Source organism: Melopsittacus undulatus, chromosome Z (assembly GCF_012275295.1).
Source record: "Melopsittacus undulatus isolate bMelUnd1 chromosome Z, bMelUnd1.mat.Z, whole genome shotgun sequence".
In the NCBI taxonomy this organism is placed as follows: domain Eukaryota; kingdom Metazoa; phylum Chordata; class Aves; order Psittaciformes; family Psittaculidae; genus Melopsittacus; species Melopsittacus undulatus.
Window position 1 is genome coordinate 73,658,849 of NC_047557.1, and position 15,563 is coordinate 73,674,411.

General features: G+C 39.9%; 1 protein-coding gene across 3 annotated transcripts in view; it reads left to right on the forward strand.

The window, feature by feature from the left end:
* The first annotated feature begins 6,464 nt into the window (after nt 1-6,464).
* The window catches only part of ATG10 (autophagy related 10), a 93,706-nt gene continuing 84,607 nt past the window's right edge, over nt 6,465-15,563 (forward strand). The window contains exons 1-3 of one of the 3 annotated variants that reach the window (XM_031044371.2): nt 6,465-6,532; nt 8,387-8,501; nt 13,669-13,788. In XM_031044371.2, coding sequence (XP_030900231.1) covers nt 8,388-8,501; nt 13,669-13,788 — 234 coding nt within the window. In that variant the 5' untranslated portion in view covers nt 6,465-6,532; nt 8,387. Of the gene's footprint in view, nt 6,533-8,375; nt 8,502-13,668; nt 13,789-15,563 lie in introns of those variants that run through there. The other 2 variants (XM_031044372.2, XM_005143768.2) reach the window with 2 other exon arrangements.

Below are 15,563 nucleotides of genomic sequence, written 5' to 3' on the forward strand. Positions count from 1 at the left end.
ACCAAGTGCCAAATACACGGTTGTTCATGCAAGGGCTGTGTAAGTGCAAATGCCTCTTGCTCCCGCTCCTTGCTGTGCACAGCTCCACAGGGTGTGGGAATCCTGTGAACTGGATGCTTCAGCCTTGGCTTGGGAAAAGGCCAATACACTTGAACTTCTGTGTGAACCCCTGCAACACATGTGAGAAGAGGCATTGAGAAGAGCAGACCAGGGGCATACCAGATGGCAAAACCAATTCTCCCTCTATCTGGTTGCAGTTTTAGTTATTGCTTTCTCTGTTGCATATTAAGGTGGAGTTCTGTGCTTTAGGTTGATTTGTTTCTGCACCCAGTTAGCTTGTATTTAAAAAAGTGGCTTTGAGGTAGCAGAAAGATCATCACCAGGCTATGCACCTGCACCTGAAAGATATTTAATAACTTTTCTTCAGAGTAAACTTGTAAATTTCTTACAGAAGTATCTCCAATCTGCACTTCCTGACACCACAAATCAGTTTAATTTCACTATCGTAGATTCACGTCCATAGCCAACTGAATCTTTTTTAGGGTACAGATGTCCAGAGCCATACCTACTGCTTTTACTCAGCTGGCATCAGAAGTTATTTCCACAGCTTTAGTCAGTCATATGCACACTCAAGTTCCAATAATTCACTGCTAGCTGGGAAACATTTGTCTCCCTGGACCTGTGCAGTTAAAAAAGGATTCCATGGTCTTTAATAAGAGAAATTGGTTGCTACTAAAATATAACATGGAGCTGTATTATTCTGTGGGTAACAAGGTTACTGGGAAGGACCTAATTTTGCCTATGAGCTAAAGCACTTGTGTTCATTACCTTCAGTGTGACAGGTTTTGCCATATTTCCCATACTTCCCAAACACTGTCCTTATCCATCAAGCCTTTACTGAGATAGAACACATCACTCTTCTGGCTGGTTTAAGTCTTTAAGCACAACCCGGGAGCATCTTCTCTCCATTAGTGTCTCTAGATCTGTCCAGAACCTATTGCAGCTACAAAAGCATTGGTCTCTGAAAACTATTTAATTTCCACTTCAGGAAAAACAAGGGTATACAAAGCAAAATGAAACTCAATAAACACAATCTAATTCCTGGAAAGCCACCCATGATGATCAGATCCTTACCTGATCCCAAAAGTCATCAAAAACCAAAAAAGTGGAAGAAATATTATGACACCCAGAAATCCTGAAATAAATGTGTAGCCCACATACATCCCTAGTGTGCAGGATATTGTGTGCGTACAATGACGTAGCATGAATAACATATATTAAGTAAAAAAGGCTGGGATCCAATATGTACTGAACTATATACATAAAGACTTTTTAGCAGGCATACCTCTGCTCTGTTCTGGGGAAAGCCCCCCTGCAATCCTGCGTCTAGCTCTGGAGTCCCCAGTACAGGAAAGACATGGGCCTGTTGGAGAGAGTCCAGAGAGCTGCTGTTATCTTTTATATTAATGACTTGAGTATTCTGTATAGTAGCCTGTCTCAAATTGATTTCAGTTTGTCTAATAGGAAATAAAACCAAAACAAACAAAAAACCCCATACTGGAACATCAGTAACAGCAGCAGAAAGAGAACACAAAACAATGAAAAAAATCTGAAAGAAGTATTAAAATTTTAGATAAAAAAATAGAAAGAAGTAGGAAAAGCTGCCAAAACCAGAATGTGGCAACAATTGCTGCATTGTGCTATTACTTTTTTTTCCAGTGCTGGTTGGTAGCTGCTGGAATGGAATAAAAATATTCATGAAAAATGTATGATGTTTGTATACCTCTCAGTTTGTTTCCTTTTGAACTTTCTCTCAGCACAATCAAAGGGCTCAAGAGCAAGTATGTTCAAGGCACAGACCATGTATCTACAAAACTGAGCTCTGTTCACTAGCCTAATAATTTCCACACCCTTGTACAACTTATTTAATTCCTACTTTTCTGCCAGCAAAACGAAAATATCACTACTAGCCTAGTTTGTAAAAGCACTGTGGTATTGTGCTCTTATGTGATTATTGGAAAGTGATTGTTGGAAAATAAGCTCTCCATCTACAAAGCTCTTAACAGGAATTTCAACTATAAAGTCTCCTAAAGGGACAAAGCAAAAGAATGCAGAGTAGTTTACTTTTAATTCTTATTATGTATTACTGGGGCAGAATCTCCATAAGCACTGTTAATCTAATGACAGACAATGAAGAGATTTAAATTCAGCAGTCACCCATGGTGTATGACAGCTAGTATCAACTGGAATGAGGTCCAGCATTTTGGTTTTGCAGATGTTGCCTGTATATGTAGTTCTTCCTATACTGTAGATAGAGAGCATTTCCTCCTATGACTATACTAGTACAGCAAATTAAGAAATTATTTGTTGCAGCACAAATGATATGCTGGGTTTAAATGTGTTGTCCAATAGCCTCATGAGATATCTTCACAAGCATTTTGCTTTGGTGATACCATTATTTCTCATTTGGGTTACCTGGCAATATTCTTTTATTATAAAACTTTGCAACCCAGGTCCTGCCAGGCATTGGTAATAACAGATTGTGATTTCTTTTTGCTTAGCAATATCGCTCGGCATTGGAAGCTAAGGGTAATAAAAAACCAAAGTAGAAGAAATAGCATTAGAATGACTGTGGATCTTAACCATACTAAAGAGAATTTTTGAAACTGAATGTACATGATGTTAAACCTATCAGAGCTGTAATGTTATCTGTTTCTTTGAAGAGTTGACTGTTGCCTAAACTGCTTGACTCATCAATGGGTTCTGGATGAAGCTGTTTCTTGGGATCAAATTACATGATGAAGAGATGAAAAACACCTTTTAGAGATCAACCAGTTCACAGCCTGGCTTATGAAGGATTGCTGTCTAAGATCTTAGTTTAGTTCTAAACATCTCAGCCAACAAAGTTCCTACAACAATCACAGTTGACTCTTAAAAATTATCAATATGTGATAATTAATTAATCATAGAATCACAGACTGGTTTGGATTGGAAGAGACACTAAAGATCATTCAGTTCCAACCCCCTGCCATGGGCAGGACCACCTTCCACTAGACCAGGCTGCTCCAAGCCCTGTCCAGCCTGGCCTTGAGCACTGCCAGGGATGGGGCAGCCACAGCTGCTCTGGGCACCCTGTGCCAGGGCCTCACCACCCTCACAGGGAAGAACTTCTTCCTAGGACCTCTCATCACAATCCCCCCTGTCAGGTTAAAGCCATTCCCCCTTGTTGTGTCCCTACAAGCCCTTGTCAAAAGCCCCTCTCCAGCTTTCTTTGTGCTTGTGATTGCCCTGATCCATGTGCAGGACATTGCACTTGGCTTTTGTTGCTGCAGTTCAGGTGCTCCCTTGCTGACCTGTGGTCACTCTACAGGCTCTGGGCACCTACTGGAACCAGAATCAAACTGGTCTGATGACTTATTATGCATTTGCTTTAAGTATATAAACATCTCACTAGCGACTCAAGGAACAGGACTATTAAAACCTTTGTATGCAGAGATGAGGTGGAAATCTGAGGCATTGATTCAGAGTACAGACAAAAGAAGGAAAGGAGAGAAACCTGTGTTGAGAGTTCTTGCCAAGTAATTTTAGAACTACAGCAAATGCATTTCCTTTGATAAAGCGGCACTCACTGCAACTTGCTGAAACGCCCTGGCAACAATACTGGAGATGACCAAGCTGATACCAGATGCTGTAAGAATATTCCATGAATCTGATCTGCTCTGCAGACAGACAAAAAGGGAAACAGACACAAAAAACTGAAACAGCTCAAATTTGTCAACAGCAGAGCCAGGATTAGAACCCATCTCTGGTAAGTACAGTATCCTGTCTACATAGAGAGATATGGAATTTCTGTTAGCAGTAACATATGGATACTAATAATTTTTCAAAGCTGAGTGCTTCAGACCTTAACTTTCATAACACAATGAGTCAGTTAAGCTCACCAGCAAGTCCTGGAAAGGGATACTCAGGTCAACAGTTCATTATTTTTAACAACACGTAATTAGTAAACATTGTGTATGTTCAATTTAATGCCCACAGATAATATTTGTGATGTGCCAATGGTATGGCCAAAGCCTATACTCTTTAAAAAAGTTGCTGCATGTTCTTAATTTTTACAGCGACTGCATGCTCACAATTTTAAATAAAGTAAATGGATCCGAGTAGATGGATCTGAATATACGGAAACTATGGCTTAGCTTCCTAAAAGCTGCCACTCATGGTGACTCCTTTGCTAACTTCAGTACAAAATTAGGGTCCTATCATGCACTTTTAAAATGAGCCATGCCCTAAACTTGATGATTCTTCCCTAAGAAAATCCAGAGAGACAGTAACAAAGCTAAAATTAGAAATCAGGAGCTGTAGATTCCAAGGCAATACACACTGCTTGACATTTTTTCAATACCACAGGCATTTTCTGCTAGCAAAAAATGGTTTAAGGAATAGAGTCCCACAATGTAAAAACCTTCCTTTAAAACTCAGAGTCAGATGACAACACAGTGTTTACTTACCAAATTTCATGAGCCCAAACATTTAAAAGAATCAGTGAATAACAATATAAATAATTAATTATGATGATTAAATAATGACTACAGCATCACAATTTGTGGTTGTAATAGCATAACCCAAACTGTGTAACTGCTTTCAAAAATAATATATGCAGTCAAAATAATGATCTGTGGAGGTACTACGATCCATTCAAAGCACATCATACAATCATTCTCTAGAATAATGTCACAAAACAAAACTTTGCTTATCTATACCTAATGCTGAAAATTACAGACTTGGATAGAACTCTTCACTGCTCACAAATAGTTGTGAAAATTATCTTTAAATATGAATCACAGTGCATATTCGAAGAACTTGGCTGCTAACAGCCACAATACAGTAAATGTAATTTTAAGTACAAAGAGAAATGGTTTACCTCGGGAATATTCCAACAAAATGCCTTGGGCCTTGTGAGCTCTCCACACCCAGCAAATTACAATCAAACTGGGAGCTCCATGGTTGCAGAACATCACATTATCACCAACAGCAAAGCACCATCTGCCTGTGGAGGTTCTCCATTGCAGTGTGGTCTCCAAAGCCAATGGGGTAGTTCATTTACTTTAAATGCAAACCACAAAACTCTTTAAAATGGCAGTTTTCCTGCTAAACAGGCAAACCCCACATTTTAAAGCACTGGAACAGGAAGCCCAGAGAAGTGGTGAAGTTACCATCCCTGGGGGGTATTAAAAAAACGTGCAGATGTGGTCCTTAGTGACATGGTTTAGTGGTGGACTTGGGAGTGTTAGGTTAACAGCTAGACTTGAGAATCTTAAGAGCCTTTTCCAAGTATTCTTTGATTTTGGGCTCCATTCATCCATCCAGATATATTACTATGTACTATATACTGTAAACCATAGTTTGGATATTTGTATTTCTGCACATACTATTGTTTGGATGGCTGAGTCATGCCAGACAAGACCTTACCACTAGAAGATGCATGGCTTAATAGACTTGTAAATTTTAAAAATATTTTAATATCTGTGTGGCAAAACAGCTTCTGTGCACTTGGCAAATTTTCACACCTAAAAGCAATTATACAGTCAACACAGCTGGGTAACAAAGTGCAACACACATCAGATATCTTGTGGAAGTAGCTCAGCATTAGTATTTTAGTGAGACCCTGGTTTTTCTTCTTTTTACCCAGACAGCTGCATAACCATAGAATAAGAATCCTAGACAGGTTTGGGTTGGAAGGGACCTTAAAGCTCATCCAGTTCCAACCCCCTGTTCACTGGCAGGGACACCTTCCACTAGACCAGGTTGCTCGAAGTCCTGTCCAACCTGGCCTTGAGCACTGCCAGGGATGGGGCAGCCACAGCTTCTCTGGGCAACCTGTGCCAGGGCCTCACCACCCTCAGACAGAAAAACTACTTCCTTATATCCAGCCTAAATCTTCCAGTTAAGTTTGAAGCCATTCCCCCTTGTCCTGTCACTAGGGTCCCAGATGAAGAATCCGTCGCTTCATCACGGATAACCACACTGAATACTCCTTCACTCATCCACCATGTTACATTCCAAGACAGCACTTAAGTGAGTTGGCCATTTTAATTTCGCGTTCTTCCCTCCTCACTAGGAGGAAAAAATATTTTATATTTATCCTGTAAGGAGCGAACGGCGGTGAAGCCTGCAAAACCGATCAGAAACACGCAGATGTGTCACTGCTGAGCTCTTGGAGCGAGGCCAGCGGGTCTGAATTAACCCGAGGCTAGCACGGGACGGTGGCGGAGGGAGCTGACACCGGAGCTAGGCACAGTTTCGGTACCGCGCAGCTCGCTGTGACCGCTCCCGGCCCATTGCCTCACACTGACAGCGCCCACAGACACCGACAGCGACCAAACCCCACTCCCTTCTGCTCGCGGCTAACGCCAGCACCTTCCGCTACGCATGCGCTACCGCCCCCTTTCTCCCGCCGACAGCGGACCGCCGCACGGCCCGCATGCGCGGAGGCCGGGCCTGGAGCGCGGCGCTGGCGGGAGGCGGAGGCACGGTATGCGGAGGGTGGTGTGGTGGGACAGCTCCCCTCCACCCCGTGCTTGCTCGCCTCACTTCACCTCAGGCGGGGTGGACTGCCTACGGCTCCCCTCGGGCCCCGCCGCTTGCCTCTCCCTCCGGTAGCCCCCGGCGGAAGGCCTGAGGGGCTCCACATGGCGGGGCGGGCAGGGAGGAGAGGGGCCGGCCTGGCCTGGGTTTGCCTTGTCTCTGCTGCCTGCGAGCCCTGGACGAGCGCGGCTGGTTAGCTCAGCCCTGCTCGTCGCTGTTAAGTGTTTTCGGGTTAATTAGAGGGAAGAAAGATGTGCTGCGCGGGTACCAGCAGCCTGGTGTTACTGCACAGCTGTTATGTTCCAGAGCATACCTCTTGCCTGTGCCAGCGGGTTGAACTAAATGATCTTAAGGTCCTTTCCAACCCACACCGTTCTGTGATTCTGTGATCTCTGCTTAAAACGTATGTGAGAGCTGCACTCTCCTTTACATGTACTTAAGCAGTTGAGCGGTCCATCATACGAACTGGGAAATTTGGGAACTGCGGAAGCGTTTACCCTGTCTGTTTTCCACATTTCCTCTTTCTTGGCAACTGGGTATCACAGAGTAGCGGGGGCTTGAGTTAACTGCCATTGAAAATGAGGTGTTTTCAAGTGCGAGATTAATGATTTATGTTATGGGCTGACACGGTGATGTTGTGATTGTGAGCCAGATCCTGAGATATAATGAACTTTACATGAGGTGCTGTGTCCTCTGTGTTTTTTTTTTTGTTAAGAAAAAACATGTAATAGTTACTATTTGAATGCGGTGCTGCAGTGATGCCTGATGTCTGTAAACTGGCTGTGTCTATGATAAATCCTCTCTGAAAGAGGGGAAAAAAGGTAAAATTGGAAAGATCCTCTGGAAGCTTTTATGTTACCTTTAAGATCCTGGAGGGAAGCATCCAAGGGGAAGGGAAGGTACTCATTTGAAGCATGTTGTGACCCCCTAAAGCCACATTGTTGGGCCATTGAGAGCTGTGTTGCTGGCATGAACAGGAGCAATTGTTTTTTCGGGGCTCTGATGGCCATTGTGGAGGTTCTGGGTTTGCAAACACTTTGTTAAGGTGTTGTGGAGCCGTTCAGTTCTGCAAGATAAAGGTGGTAGGCCTATGGAGTCTTTCATGCACTGGCTGGGCCATGCTGCTAAGGAAATGTATGTCAAACCAACCGTACTGTGTCCAGCTCTGGTGTCCCTAGTACAAGAAAGACAGTGCCATACAGGAGTAAATCCAGTGCGGGGCCACAAAGATGATTAGGAGTGTCTTGACATACAAGGCAGGGCGGAGGGATTGGGACTCATCAGCCTGGAGATGAGAAATGTCAGTGTGAAATACTGGTGGGAGAGAATAAGGAAGAGGGAGCCAAGCTTTTTGCACTTTATGTTGTGAATGCACTAGAGGCGTTTATCACCAATAGATACATAGACTTTCGTTTAAACAGAAAGCAAATTATTTACTGCTGTGGTAATTAAACACTGGAACAGGTTTTCGGGAGAGGCTGTGGCATCTTCAGGCTTTGAGATCATCAAAACCCAACTGGAAATGGTCCTGAGCGACCTACTCTAGTTGATCCTCCTGTGAACAGGCAGATTGGACTAGATAATCTCCAGAGGTCCATTCCAGCTTCACCCATTTTGTGTGTCTGTTTTCTAATGTACTTGAAGAAATTTGTCTTAGTTTTAAAGAACTTGTCTTCTCTCCTCCCGCCCTTCCCAGTACTTTGTTGTTTTACTATTTAATTGCTAGAAATTAGTGAAAGTTTTTAGTATTCACTTTATGTGCCAGTACTAACATTTAGTTTGCTCTGCATATGTCCCATAGCATGGCAGGTGAAAAGGACTTCTTTTTGGAAGAAAAGAGATTCAAGCAGTACTGTGAAGAATTTATCAAACATTCACAGCAGATAGCAGATGGTTGGGAGTGGAGAACTAACAAGGTAAAATAATCGTGTCCATTTTTAGATACCCTTTCTGGCCTTTTTGAACTGTTGACAACTGCCACAAGCTGGAACATCCTTCTCAAGGGGAGTTTACAACATATGAAATAAATGGTATTTTGCACAGCTGGTCCAAGATCAAAATAGTGCATAGATGATTTACATGAGGACATAGGCCTGTATCTGTATTGAATAGGGTTCATGAATCCAAAAACTACTGCACCTTCTGGTGTAACCTTGTAGGGTTACCCAAGGTGATTTCTGTTTTGGTCCAGAAATGTCTTTTAAGGCATTAAACAGTCTTTGTTTTCAGAATTTCCAGTGTTAGAAAAACAGTCACAGCTTTCAAGAAGTCTTTCAAGTGGCTGGCTATGCTTAAAGTGAATTAAAAAAAAAAAAAAAAGAGGCTGTTCCTTCTAATCTTAACTGCCTAGCTTCATGTTCCAGCCGTTGGTATCTGTACCTTTGTCTTCTAAGCTGGGCACCCTTTTTTCATCAGAATTCTCTTTGTTTTGGTACTTCAGCTTTAGACCCTATAGAACCTTGTAATTGTAAAAGCAAACCATGTTGAGATCCCTTGGCTACTTGACATGTTTTTCAGTAGTTTAACCATTCTCAGGGATCTCCTCTGAATCTTGTCCAGTATATAAAAATCCTTTTTCAGCTGTGGGCACAACTAGACAATAGATGTTGTATCATTGTGAAATTCAGACCTTCCTACTCTGGGCAAGAGGTTGTGGTTATGTATCCAAGGATTACTTTAACCCTGTAAACTGAAATAGCGTGTAGTTTTTGTTCTAAATATGTGACTTAATGTTTTGCATTAAAATATGTGTTAGTTGCATACAGCAAGTGGAAAAATCCATATAATGATCAATCCGCCTTATTTGTTGGTTCCCCAATAATTTTCAAACCTCACCAATAATAATTACTATTGTTTCTAGGTCATTAATCAAAATTTTAAATAAACGTGGGGCCAAGAAGAGTCCCGCAGGACCCCATTAAAATAACTTCTTTTATGATGATTCCCCGTTTTTTTAAGTTACATTTGACATCTGTGAATTAATCATATTTTCATCCTTTAGTGGGAGTCAGATTAGCATGCGATTATTTTAATGTTTTAATTTCCACTCATGAAATCAGCAGTTTTCTTACAGAAGTCTGAGCATATATTGTTTGTGTTTATCAAATATGTCTTTACTGTGATAAAACCTATTTTTATTAAAAAACAACTACATGTACTATATGTTTTTATTTATTGCATTCTACATGATGACTGCTGTTCTTTTGCGTGGGATGACTTTAGTGCATGGAGATGTGTACAGTTACTCAAATAAGCCAGTATATAAATATATATTGATACATGCTGGCTTTATCCAAGCTTCCGTGAATCTTCTACAATGCTCGAAAACTTAAAGATCAGCTCTTCTTATGTACTGATTTAAAAATACCTAACAATAGCCACGTCATGTTAATGTCCTGCTTACCCACTACTGAAATGAAAACTTCTTAATAGTTACGGGTTATAGCTACATAATGTATCTGTTCTCTAAATAAGAACAGAAATATTTTGAGTAGTTGCAGTTTCTACTTTGAATGCTTCTGTTATTTTCCATCTAATAATAAATCCACACTGTTCTAGGATATCTTTTTGCCCCACTTTTTTTGATGTGTGAGCAATACAGGTTTTCCTATGTTTTCTTGGTTTTCTGACTGGTTTTCAGTGTGACAGTTTGGGATACTCATTATTATCTGTGTATTTCTTCTCTTTGCTGTAGAAAATTTACTGCTTTAGGTTTCGTGGTTTACTTTAATGGATTTAGTGGTTTTGCATGCTTTCATGATTTTTGGGGAGAAAAATCCTGCTTCTACCGTTTTGAAGTACAGTAAGTCCTGCAGTAAATGTATGCCATCACTTCTGTGGCAGTTGTACATTAGCATTTGTAAATGACAAATTAACAGAATTTCAGTAAGAAGTGGGATTCTGGCCTTAGGTACATTCTGTTTAGAAGTTTTTAAAAGAGTGCAAATATTAGCTAAGTATTATAGAGAACCCTTTTTTACAATGAGCCATTTGAAACTTTAGTTTTCAGTCCAAGTCTATATTTGTGAGGATTTATTCAACAAAAAAGGATGCTCTAAGCCTCTATTGGGAATTTAATACATGGGTCAAAGTTTGAACTTCCTGTGAAATAAGAAGCTTTGCTGAAAATAGCAGAATGAGATAGAATTTTGTTTTTATCTATGAAAAAAATTGTAAGAGGTGTTGTTTTTTTCTTTTTTTTTTTTAAATGGGTCAAGTTGGTGATTCTGTGATTTCAGTGTGATAAAAACCTGGCCATTGAGATAATCCATTTATGTAGTATGTAGTCTGGGAAGGAAGATTGTTGTTAACAAGATGTCCCATTGTTTTTTTCCTTTTTTTTTTTTTTTTTCTTTACCCAATGTATGCGTTGTGGGTAGTTCAGGGCACTCTTAGTTTTGCTGATGTAATGCACTTGGATCCTGTTCCTCATTTTTTACTCATGTGAATAGACCCATTGATAGCAATAAGACCACACAAGTAAACCAGGATTGTAGAACTGTGTTCTTGCGTTCCTGTGTTTTCTGTAGAGATGAAGTTTGGATGGTGAAATACTCATTGTTTTTGTGGAGCTGGCTTTTGTGACATAGGCTCACACGGCCCAAGCAGAACCCTGTATTTATAGCTGTAAGTGAAATATTCTAACCTATGTTATTTTTATAATCTGTTTCTTTCTCCCAGAAGAAAGCTGTAAAAAAGCCAAGAGCACCTCTACTGTAGGACTTGATGAAGCTAAACTGGAGTGCTGTTATTAGGGGTGGATAGTTAAATCTTGGCTGTGAAAACTGCCCCCGTTAGCTTTCTGCTTTGTTTCTTATTCCCACTCTTCCAGCAGCACTTACTCCAGTATGATTTTGTTGATATCCTGAGTGAAGAATCTCTCTCTGCCTTCTGCCTTGGCAGTTGTGGCAGCCTGGAAATTGGGAAACAACACAAGACACAATAAGTTCCCAGATGCAGTCAACAAGAGCATCACGAACAGAGATAAAGATGTCATTATCCCACTCAGTGCTTGGCAGGCTCCACCTTGAATAATGTACTCAGTCTGGGTCCCTGACTTACTTAGGTTAATCTAGGTAATCATATCAGAGGCTGTATCAGTTCACTTTTGGTTATGATACTCACAGGATAGCTGGAGTAGAAATGAACTTCCTTTCCACACTAATGAGATCAAAGTCCTTGCTAAAGTATCGATACATTCATAGGGGCAGAAGGGTGCAAAACAGGTATCACAACAGGGGGTGCAACAGGAGGGTTGCTTCTCTTCCCTGCCACCTCTCCTCTAGCCTCTGACATGCAGCGATCAAATACAGAGACTGTTAAATCCAGCTGTCCATAGGTATGTTTTCACGGCACTCAAATGCTACAGAATGCACAGGCTATGGCACTTGGCTCCTTCCTGCTGACAGGAAGAACTGGTTCAGGGAGGTGAATGCTTCAGTGAAGCAGCCCTTCTCTGGCAAACCTCACTGTGCCTTGGGGCATTTTACCTCTGTGGGTGGCTGTTGTAGTTTCTTTGCTGCTCTTATGGGGATGAATACCAGTACATGTAGCTGTAATTCTGCTGACACTCCCATGAAGCTCAACAAGGAGAGACTTGAGAGAGTGTTGAGATAGAGGGAAATGGCTGCTGCTTTGGCAAGTTAGCATTAATTTGTCTGTCACTGTTGCCCTCTGCATACTCAATTCTCCACTGCACAGGCTGCAGTTGGTTCTGCACCCGTGACATCCAGTGAAGTGAAGCTTAATGAGGAAATAGGGCAAGCAGTAGGAAATGTTGTAAGCCAGGGCTGAAGTATACAAATGGTGTGTATGTGTGTGTATATGAAGTGTACAAACATAGTATGATTCATGGTTAAAAATTCATGGACAAAAATAGGTGTAAAGAGCATTATAATTTTTAATGTGTGGCTTGGTGAGAAAAAAGTGAACGAGTAGCCCATAGTGGATTTTGGAGGTACATATATTCTACAGTAGCCTTGAAAAGAGATAACTAATGTGCTGGAATAAAACTGGTGTTGATTTAAAGGTCAGAATACATAAGATAAAACTGTGTCAGCAATGAGAGATTAACCAAAGAGTTAAATTACAGTGAAATTTGCAGCCAGTCAACAATTTAATGCTACTTAATGAACTTTGTGGAGAGACTGTTCTGAATAGAATCGTTTTTCATCAGATGTTGTGCGTATGGTTTCTGTGTTTGTTTAAAATAAAATGTAATGAAACAGCTAATAAAACCCCTATTCATTTGTTTCCTTTGAGAAACAAGTTTTTAACATGCAGCTACTGTGCTTTGTGTTCTGTATACTTTTTCTTCCTTTCAGAGTGTTTTTCCAGTGATCTGTTACTAAAGTTTTTCTCTCCTCTTGATTCGAATTTAAAAAAAATTCATGTTTTTATATGTGTGTAGACAGCCATGTCAGCAAGGAGAGAAAGCTCCTAAAACCTCCTGCCACTCTGAAATTGCAAAGGGGCTTTTTACAGGAGTAGGCCTTGTGGGCCTGAGAAGCAGAATGATAAAAAAGAAACTGGGATAAGGTACAGCTTTGTCTCCTTTCTCTTACATTTGACCCTCAGAGGTGATAAAAGAGAAGGGAGCGAATAGTGACACTGCACACATGTGTTCTGAAGTGTTGCTTTTTTTTGGGTTTGTTTGCTTTTAGGGCTTTAAGAAAGTTAGAGGGGGAACAGAGCAAGAAATCAATCTAAAGAACTGGGAAGTTTATACAGGCATGTATGCATTGCTAGAAATAGGTCAAAATCATTAATATCTGCTCGTCTCCTAATGACTTTGGTGCAGTGACTTTCCTGTTTGGTGCATATCTTGATTCCCATTTAGCAGTTGTCCTATTCAGTTAATAGCTGTATAAAATTTTATTTTTACTGTTCAGGTCTCTGACTTCCTTTAATGGCAACAGCTAGTGTAAACTACTTAGGAGAAGATGCTGAAGAGCAGTGCAGTCATGGTGACTATAAAAACACTTGGAGTTTACACCTAAATACCATGCTCTGTTTATCTTCTAGAACAGTGATAGCATTTAGCATTTGGTTACAGTTTTTTTTTTTCTTGTTTTCTGAACACAGGATCTTGGTGATGGCTATCTTAGTAAAACTCACTTCCAAGTAAGAAATAGAAGCATCCCACCAGATCTCAAGGAGAAATGCAGTGATAACATTGAACAGCCATTACCTACACATGCTGAAGTAAGTACACGTTCTAGACTTTTGTGTTTGTAAAATAAATTATGAACAGGATTTTTAAAAGATACTATACTGTTAAATTTAGTCCTGCCAGAAAGATTTCAGATTTACCAGTGGCTTTAATTATTTTTCCTGTGGTTGTTCTCATTCAGATGTACAGCTCTATTAGTGATGAGAACTGGGATGAAATGGGAAGGCTCCAGCACCTTGTATATATCTGTTTTCCTCATGGAAGGATACCTCTTTGCACTTTGATTCACTGACATTAAGGAAACTTTTGTGTGTGTGGAAAAAAGATTAAGCATTAAAATCTAGCGATCTTAGAGATAAATATTAATTAAAAAATAAAGAAAATTTTATGTTAATACTCATTTAAATGAAACTTACTGAGTAAGTTGCGTATAAATATTTTACAATTAGTCTATATTTTTCTATTGCGGAACTAACCTAAAATACGGAGCAATGTTTTGAAACTGGTGAGGGGAAATAAAATAAATCTGGTGTTCTTGAAGGAGAATAAACTTCTTTATTCCAGAAAATGAAAACGAATCATTAAACCCAGGGTGAACTGATCTGAATAATTACTTGATTGTTTGATTCTGCATTACTTCAAATTACTGAGTAATCAAGATATAAACAGTAGATATTCACTGTCTTGTTATGTTGTTACCATAAATATGAAGAGAAATCTGGGGTTATAATTGACTGAAAACAATGTATTCCGTATACTATAAACTGTTGAACAGATGGAGATGGTGTATTTTCCAGGTACCTTTTTCAGTAGCAGTTCCTTTTCTTTTTTCCTCAGCCTATCAATTTTTCTTTTTTTTTTTTTTCTTCTTTTTTTCTTCCACAGAGACTATGGTACAGGGTCTGAAATGAGTGTTCTTTTGGCATGGTTTCTGAAGGAAATGACACTTAAAACAACCATGCTGTTTGATAGTCTTTGGGGTAGTAATCTCTACTGGTTTTTTAGTTTACTCACAGGTTTCAGCTGTATTTTGAAGAGGGGTAGGTATCAAAAAGTGTTTGGTTCTAAAAAATTTTGTGAAAGCAGACATCTGGCTAGAGGAAAGGTACTTTTACTGGCAGGTAAAAGCCTGCTCTTCGTATTCTGTTTGTCTACTCAGTGCAAGTGACTAGTGCAAGTACAGGACTAGACTAAAGCAGCATCTTGGTCCCTCAGACTTCCATAAGGAGCAGCAAGGATTCTCGTGACACAGAAGCTGTAAAAAAGATTTCTTTTATCAGCAAGACAACTTGTTCAATCAACCGAAAAAAATTAAAAAAGAGACCATTTTACAACTACTTAGCTGATACACCAATTTTGATATGAATTGGAAGCTGTATAATCTTTAAAACCATAACATTGCATTTGTTTGATAAACACCAATTATAAGCATACAATGTAAGTCACAGCTGAAGCATTTTAAGTTTTCCTTTAATTTGCATTCTAGTATTTGTTAAAATGAAGGTTAAGCAGTGCTTCAGAAGTTGTTACTTACTTCTCACTATGACATTGTTTGTGTACTTCAGTCCTGGCTAGTAAGAGCAGATGAAGAGTGAAGCAAGGTCTTGGAAAATATTGTAGATTATGTAGGGTATGCATAAGAGAAAAAATTAGTTTCTTCTTCAAAATACTCACTGCCTAATGCAGATTATGTGTAATTTTTGTTCTTCATTGAACTGAAGGTTAAACAGGCTGTTAAAGTTATTTGATCTAGAAAATGGTAGAAGCATACCAGTAACTTGGAAAATGAAATTTGCTGCAGATACAT